The sequence below is a fragment of the Lactuca virosa genome, chromosome 3 (genome assembly GCF_052849685.1).
Source record: "Lactuca virosa cultivar CGN04683 chromosome 3, Lactuca_virosa_CGN04683_v6, whole genome shotgun sequence".
Lineage (NCBI taxonomy): Eukaryota > Viridiplantae > Streptophyta > Magnoliopsida > Asterales > Asteraceae > Lactuca > Lactuca virosa.
In genome coordinates this window covers 134123284-134132002 of record NC_136428.1, presented here as the reverse complement: position 1 = coordinate 134132002, position 8719 = coordinate 134123284, and the positions used below count along the sequence as shown (strand labels likewise).

Genomic DNA, 8719 nt, shown 5'->3' with positions numbered 1-8719 from the left:
CATATTTGTCAAGTACTTGACCCGATTATGCATGGTCCTTTTGGGTTGCCTTCACCAAAGCAACTTGACTGGAGAAATAATAGAGAAAGAGGTTATTATGATTTATTAATATGTTATAAGAATAATATATTAAAGGAGTAATCATATTTGTTTAATTAATATTGGTCAATAATTAATTAGGAATTAATTTTGTGATCAAGTGTAATTAATTAAACTAGAGGGGCTGAATTGTAATTATGTGATAGTTACAAAATAGGGTAATGATTATCCTTGATATGGGTTGGACGAATTCAAGGGATAAGATATCCTTGAAATCGTCCAAAGGATAAAGGATAATGGATTTCAAGGCTTATCTTATGATTGCTTGGTGGGCAAGCAACTAGATAAGGATAAGGACTGAAACCCTAATCTCTACACCTATATAAAGACCCCTAAGGCTCATGAATTCGTCCATGCCTTCCCAAAGGGTCCTAGGGACGAAATTCTATACCTCTTCCCTCTCTCTATTACCTCTCCATTTGCTCTTGGTGTTTGTGAGCCATTAGAGGTACTACACTTGTGGTACTTGCTTTCAAAGACAAAAAGATTCAAGATTTAAGTTGTTATTACAATATAACAACAAGAGGTATGTATTTAATCTAACCTTTTTGGTTAATTTCGAAATTCCTAGAAGCCTTTTAGGGTTCTTCAAGTGTTCATAATGTTGTGTATCTAATAGTGAAAACATAGATCCAATTCTAGGGTTGCATGCACACATAGGATTGTTTGTACAAAACCCATCAATTAATTCCTCCACCTGTCGACGCAACTCTTCATGCTCCCGAGGACTCATTCTATAATGTGGCCTATTAGGCAACTGTGCTCCTGGTTGTAAATCAATATGGTGTTGGATGTCACGTAAAGGTGGCAGGCCATCAGGTAATTCATTAGGGAAAACATCATCAAATTCCTTAAGTAAAGGAACCATAGCCTCAGGAACTTCAATCTCCTTAGTCACCTCCTTCCCTATCAACACAAAAATTCCACCTTCCGCCTCTAACTCCTCTTCAAACTGAGTATGGGTTAACAGAGTACCCGAAGCTCTTGCAACAGGCTCATTTGGCTTACTGGGAACTAAAGTTATCTTCACACCACCAAACATGAAACTATAAGTATTGGATCTCCCGTTATGATCTATATTACGATCATACTCCCAAGGTCTACCCAACAATAAGTGACAAGCATCCATCACAACCACATCACACCAAACATCATCTTTATATGTAGTACCAACAGAAAATGGAACAAGAACTCATTTAGATACAGTTATCTCACCACCCTTCTTAAGCCATTGTAGCTTGTAAGGGTTGGATCTATTTTCAGTTTTCAACGCCAACTTTTGAACCGCCTCTTCAGATACCAGGTTATCACAACTTCCTAAATCAATAACGAAGGAACAAACCTTACCCAAAATAGTACATGTTGACTTGAAGATGTTATGTTTGAGCCAGTCATCACCAAAAACCTTCGGTGTATAACAAGAGCGTGTCACCACCAAATTCACTCCTACATCTCCAGTTACAACTTCTTCTTCGAATTGAGGCTCGTCATCATACACCGGGGCATCTTCGTAATTTTCACCAACATCATCATTTTGCCAATCTTCGGGCTCAGCAAACAAGTGTCGTTTACCAGCCTTCTTGCACTCTGATTGTCGGTGACCCGTCTCTCCACAATTAAAACACTTTAAGCCACTACTACCAGCCCCCCTAGGGATTGGTCCAACACTGGTACCTGTTGGCCTCTGTTGATTAAGCATAACACGGGGTACTATACCACCCGTCCCAGAACTTCCTCCAACAATGGCAAACGAAGATGAACCGCCCACCCGACGGTTTTGTTTCTCAAAAACCAATGCTTGTTGGTGTGCTTCAGAAATGGATACCGAGTCAAACATATTAACAGAGTCCATGATCTGAACCCGTAAACCTCCAACATATCGAGCCACAAGTTGTTCCTCTGTCTCCTGAATATCATTTCGAGCGATTAATTGGTATAATCATCAACCGACTTCGGACCCTGCTTCAGATTCTATAGGCGTTGGTACATCAATTGTTGAAAATTATGGGGCAAAAAGTTGGACCGCAAACACTTCTTCATCTTCCTCCAAGTCACAACCTTTGATTTTCCGAGTCTATCTCGAGTCAGTTTCAACTGTTGCCACCATGCGGATGCCCTGCCACGTAGCCTGGTAGCGATCAACGGAACTCTCTTGTTTTCAGGAACTTCTTTGAACTCAAACACTTCTTCAATTGTTGCCAACCAGTCGATGAACCCCTCCGGATTCAAACTAACCCCATCAAATTCTGGTATATCAATTCTCAATCCGGCCTCCCAACGCCTATTATCAGCCCCACGATTATGCCTTGTCTGCCTCACCGGGTTCTCATCGGAAGACGAACCCCCACCATCACCAAACGGATTCCCAAACTCTTCATCTTCCACTTGTCACTGAGTTTGAGACCTGTTTCCTCCTCGATTCATCAGTTCGACCATTCGACTAGTCAACTGGTCAACCATTTGATCCATCCTCTCCTCCATCCGTGCCATAAAACGTTGTTCTAGTTCCTGTTCATGAACATCACAGGGTGGTCTGTTTCTCCTTGGAGGCATTTTGAACCAGGAATTCGGCTCTGATACCAACTGATGCAGCGAACAAATGACCAAAGATCAAAACTGTTGATTCTAGAAGAATACCCAGGATAATCTTGCCCAAACCATGTTGATTCTATGAATACCGTGGGATTGGCTTCAAAATTCGGTAAACACACACGAAATTTTGAGAGAAAATTGAAAGTTCTTTAAACTGATCAATGACCATCCAGATTACATCAGAAAGACTTAAATAAGAAGCAGAATTTTAAAAGAAACCCTAAAGAGACATGGGCCAAACACAAACGCAAAAACAATGTCCAAAAATTATGAAAAAAACACAAAAATGTCCATAAGTCCAATTTAGAAAGCGAGTTCTGGACTCAAAAATGGGTAAGTCCACTTCGGATACTTAACTAGACGTGCTCCTTGCTTCAAGCTTCGATTTGACTGGTCGTAGGTCCAAAACGAAGATCCGTAGCCAAAGTTATGGCCGTTTCCGTGAAGCCCCTTTAGTCACACGATCGTGGGCCGCTAGGAACGCAAGTGACCGATCCTCCACACTAGGGCCCGCATCATCCCCTCCTGGGTAGACAAAATTCGACCTCGAATGTGTAACAGGATCATCATCAGAAGAATCCTCATGAAAAGGAAGTAAATGTTTCACATTGAAAACATCAGAGCATCGAATGTGACTTGGCAGCTTCAAACGATAAGCATTGGAATTGATCTTCTGCACAATCTCCACGGGTCCAATCTTTTTGGCTGATAGCTTGTTGTACTCACCAACTGAAAAATGATCCTTAGTCAAAATAGCCCAAACAAAGCCACCCTCCTCAAAATCAACTTGCCTACATTTTTTATCTGCATCTTGCTTGTACTTGGAGTTGGCTCGAATCAAGTTTTCATGAACACTCTTATGAACATCATGTAGACCTTCAACAAAATCCTTCACTTTCTTTGGAACAACACCAGAAATAGGAATCGACATCAAATCAAGTGGTCCTCGAGGTTGAGCAGAATAGACCACTTGAAATGGACTAAATCCAGTACTTCGGTTGACTGCATGATTATGAGCAAACTCAGCTTGACATAGTTTCTGATCCCAACCCTTCACATGATCACCCACCAAACACCGCAAAATATTACCAAGGGACCGATTGACAACTTCTGTTTGCACATCTGTTTGAGGATGATAGCACTACTAAAGTTAAGTTGAGTGTTCACCAGTTTCCATAAGCTACGCCAAAAATGACTCAAAAACCTAGTGTCTCGATCAGAAAAAATAGAAGATGGCAAGCCTGGCAAACGGTATATGTATTGAAAGAATAATTGAGCCACATTAACTGCATCCCGTCGTCTTTTTACAAGGGATAAAGTGCACCGTCTTGGAAAAACGATCAACAACCATAAAGACTGAATCATTGCCCCGTTGAGTCTGTGGTAACCCCAATACAAAATCCATGCTTATATCCACCCAAGGTTTAGACGGAATAGGTAAAGGCATATAGAGTCCAGCATTGGTAGCCGTGCCCTTCGAAACCTGACAAATTCTGCACCGTTTAACATATCGATCCACCTCCTTGTGCATAGTAGGCCAAAAGTAAGATGATTGCACCAACTGTAAAGTGCAATCACGCCCGACATGCCCCTCACCATGCAACTCCTTGATGATTTGAAGACGAAGACTAGAATCGGGGACACAAAACTGATTCCCTTTGAAAAGGAAACCGTCATGCACTAGAAAATCAGACCTCCGCCCAGATTGTATATCCTGCAGAATAACAGAAAAGTAAGGATCAACAGCTAACTGCTCCATGAGGACATCCAACACTGGCACACCAACCCTGAGGGAAACTAGCAAATTACTTCTTCTGCTCAAAGCATCTGCCACCCGATTCGACACTCCAGACTTGTGCTTCACAACAAAAGTGAAGTTTTCCAAGAATGCCATCCACCGCCCATGCTTATGGGACACCTTATCTTGACTTCGGATGTGCCTTAGAGAATCATGATCTGTAAACAAAACAAACTCTTTATGAAACAGGTAGTGACGCCAATGCTTTATAGCTTGGACCACTGCATAGAATTCAACATCATAAGTGCTATAACGCAGCTTTGGCCCCGTCAACTTCTCACTGAAATAGGAAACCGGTCATCCCCCTTGACTTAGAACTGCTTCAACTCCAACCTTTGAAGCATCCGTGTGTAATTCAAAAACTTGAGAAAAATCTGGTAATACAAGAATCGGTACTGAGGTAAGCTTCACTTTAACCAGCTGGAAAGCCGATTCTGCCGCCTCTGTCCAAGTAAAGGCCTTCCCTTTCATACAATCAGTCACAGGTGCCATAAGGGAACTGAAGTTTGGAATAAAACGCCTATAGAAAGAGGCAAGACCATGGAAGCTTCGTACTTTAGTGATGGTATTTGGAGTTGGCCATTGTTTTACGGATGCCAACTTAGATTCGTCCACCTGTATTCCTTCACCAGAAACAACTTAACCCAAGAACAAGACTTTTGGGACCATGAACACACACTTCTTCATAGCTGCATACAAACTATCCCTGCGAAGTAAGGTCAAGACCTGTCGCACATGGATGACGTGCTCTTCAGGAGTAGCACTGTAAATAAGTATGTCATCAAAATAGACGACTACAAATTTACCAATAAAGGGCCTGAACAATTGGTTCATCACACGCATGAATGTACTAGGAGCATTTGATAAACCAAAAGGCATCACCAACCACTCATACAATCCTTCACGAGTCTTGAAGGCAGTTTTCCATTCATCACCCGGTCTAAGTCGAATCTGGTAGTACCCACTCTTTAAGTCCAGTTTGGTAAAGATAGTGGCACCACTGATCTGGTCAAGCAAGTCAGCAAGTCGAGGAATTGGAAATCTGTACCTCATTGTGATCTTATTGATGGCACGACTATCAACACACATACGCCAACTACCATCCTTTTTAGGAGTCAACAAAGCAGGAACAGCACACGGGCTCATGCTTTCCCGAACATGACCTTTTGAAATTAATTCCTCCACCTGTCGACGCAACTCTTCATGCTCCCGAGGACTCATTCTATAATGTGGCCTATTAGGCAACTGTGCTCCTGGTTGTAAATCAATATGGTGTTGGATGTCACGTAAAGGTGGCAGGCCATCAGGTAATTCATTAGGGAAAACATCATCAAATTCCTTAAGTCAAGGAACCATAGCCTCAGGAACTTCAACCTCCTTAGTCACCTCCTTCCCTATCAACACAAAAATTCCACCTTCCGCCTCTAACTCCTCTTCAAACTGAGTATGGGTTAACAGAGTACCCGAAGCTCTTGCAACAGGCTCATTTGGCTTACTGGGAACTAAAGTTATCTTCACACCACCAAACATGAAACTATAAGTATTGGATCTCCCGTTATGATCTATATTACGATCATACTCCCAAGGTCTACCCAACAATAAGTGACAAGCATCCATCACAACCACATCACACCAAACATCATCTTTATATGTAGTACCAACAGAAAATGGAACAAGAACTCATTTAGATACAGTTATCTCACCACCCTTCTTAAGCCATTGTAGCTTGTAAGGGTTGGATCTATTTTCAGTTTTCAACGCCAACTTTTGAACCGCCTCTTCAGATACCAGGTTATCACAACTTCCTAAATCAATAACGAAGGAACAAACCTTACCCAAAATAGTACATGTTGACTTGAAGATGTTATGTTTGAGCCAGTCATCACCAAAAACCTTCGGTGTATAACAAGAGCGTGTCACCACCAAATTCACTCCTACATTTCCAGTTACAACTTCTTCTTCGAATTGAGGCTCGTCATCATACACCGGGGCATCTTCGTAATTTTCACCAACATCATCATTTTGCCAATCTTCGGGCTCAGCAAACAAGTGTCGTTTACCAGCCTTCTTGCACTCTGATTGTCAGTGACCCGTCTCTCCACAATTAAAACACTTTAAGCCACTACTACCAGTCCCCCTAGGGATTGGTCCAACACTGGTACCTGTTGGCCTCTGTTCATTAGGCATAACACGGGGTAGTATACCACTCGTCCCGGAACTTCTTCCAACAATGGCAGACGAAGATGAACCGCCCACCCGGCGGTTTTGTTTCTCAAAAACCAATGCTCGTTGGTGTGCTCCAGAAATGGATACCGAGTCAAACATATTAACAGAGTCCATGATCTGAACCCGTAAACCTCCAACATATCGAGCAACAAGTTGTTCCTCTGTCTCCTGAATATCATTTCGAGCGATTAATTGGTAGAACTCGGTTGTATAATCATCAACTGACTTCGGACCCTGCTTCAGATTCTGTAGGCGTTGGTACATCAATCGTTGAAAATTATGGGGCAAAAAGTTGGACCGCAAACACTTCTTCATCTTCCTCCAAGTCACAACCTTTGATTTTCTGAGTCTATCTCGAGTCAGTTTCAACTGTTGCCACCATGCGGATGCCCTGCCACGTAGCCTGGTAGCGATCAACGGAACTCTCTTGTTTTCAGGAACTTCTTTGAACTCAAACACTTCTTCAACTGTTACCAACCAGTCGATGAACCCCTCCAGATTCAAACTAACCCCATCAAATTTTGGTATATCAATTCTCAATCCGGCCTCCCAACGCCTATTATCAGCCCCACGATTATGCCTTGTCTGCCTCACCGGGTTCTCATCTGAAGACGAACCGCCACCATCACCAAACGGATTCCCAAACTCTTCATCTTCCACTTGTAACAGAGTTTGAGACCTGTTTCCTCCTCAATTCATCAGTTCAACCATTCGACTAGTCAACTGGTCAACCATTTGATCCATCCTCTCCTCCATCCGTGTCATAAAACGTTGTTCTAGTTTCCTGTTCATGAACATCACAGGGTGGTCTGTTTCTCCTTGGAGGCATTTTGAACCAGGAATTCGGCTCTGATACCAACTGATGCAGCGAACAAATGACCAAAGATCAAAACTGTTGATTCTAGTAGAATACCCAGGATAATCTTGCCCAAACCATGTTGATTCTATGAATACCGTGGGATTGGCTTCAAAATTCGGTAAACACACATGAAATTTTAAGAGAAAATTGAAAGTTCTTTAAACTGATCAATGACCATCCAGATTACATCAGAAAGACTTAAATAAGAAGCAGAATTTTAAAAGAAACCCTAAAGAGACATGGGCCAAACACAAACCCAAAAACAAAGTCCAATTTAGAAAGCGAGTTATGGACTCAAAAAACACAAAAAACACAAAAATGTCCATAAGTCCAATTTAGAAAGCGAGTTCTGGACTCAAAAATGGGTAAGTCCCCCTCTGTAGCCAAAGTTATTGTCACACCCCGCTAAAGCGGAAACGCAAGGTATGACAGCGATAACGGTTTCATTGCAAAAGATAAAGATACATCACCATAGCAGTATTTAAAAGTTTACAACCCATAGCTTAAATAGAAACAAAATACAAGTTTTCCAAACAACATTGTTCAAAATAAAACTTCATAATAGCTTCAACACGATGCAGCATGCTCTATGATGATGAATCTTTACATCCACTTACTAATTATTTCCTGAAAAAGCATGTAAAACGAGCGTCAACTATGAAAATAGTTGGTGAGTTCACAAGTATATAAAATCGAGCTTGAAACAAAGCTTTTCGTAATACAAGTACATTGCTTGAATGATAAACCAAGTGGATTGCTATTAAAGAATACAAGTTTATTGCTATAACGAGAATCGAGTTTTGTATGTGTATGAGCAAACAATGAGTCTCAACCAAACCTATGACTGAAGCCCTATCGAGATCTATGCTTATCGTTCCATAGATGAATATGGTATCATGCACTCCAGCGATTCGGGCGAGTGAGGAGTTGTCAATTCCTAATAGCGCTATCCATAATGACCATTGGCTCAAAGAGTTAATGGTTAGAGATACGGGAAGGGCCTTAGTACGATAAGTTCTCATGTTCCGTGTTGCATAGACATACATAAAGAAACATAGCAATACAATAGCAATCATGTTTGATACAATTCAATTTAAATACAACATGCAATTATAATAGTTTTTCTGGACATGCTTTTCCACCCC

General features: G+C 41.5%; 1 protein-coding gene across 1 annotated transcript; it reads right to left on the bottom strand.

The window, feature by feature from the left end:
- Nucleotides 1–4786: 4786 nt before the first annotated feature.
- Nucleotides 4787–7544, bottom strand: LOC145164082 (uncharacterized). The gene is made up of 5 exons (XM_079082805.1): nucleotides 7448–7544; nucleotides 6652–7401; nucleotides 6182–6564; nucleotides 5843–6001; nucleotides 4787–5104 (listed from the first exon to the last, which is right to left on the bottom strand). Exons 1-5 carry the CDS (start codon nucleotides 7542–7544, stop codon nucleotides 4787–4789), a joined length of 1707 nt encoding a protein of 568 aa, XP_078938931.1.
- Nucleotides 7545–8719: the final 1175 nt, after the last annotated feature.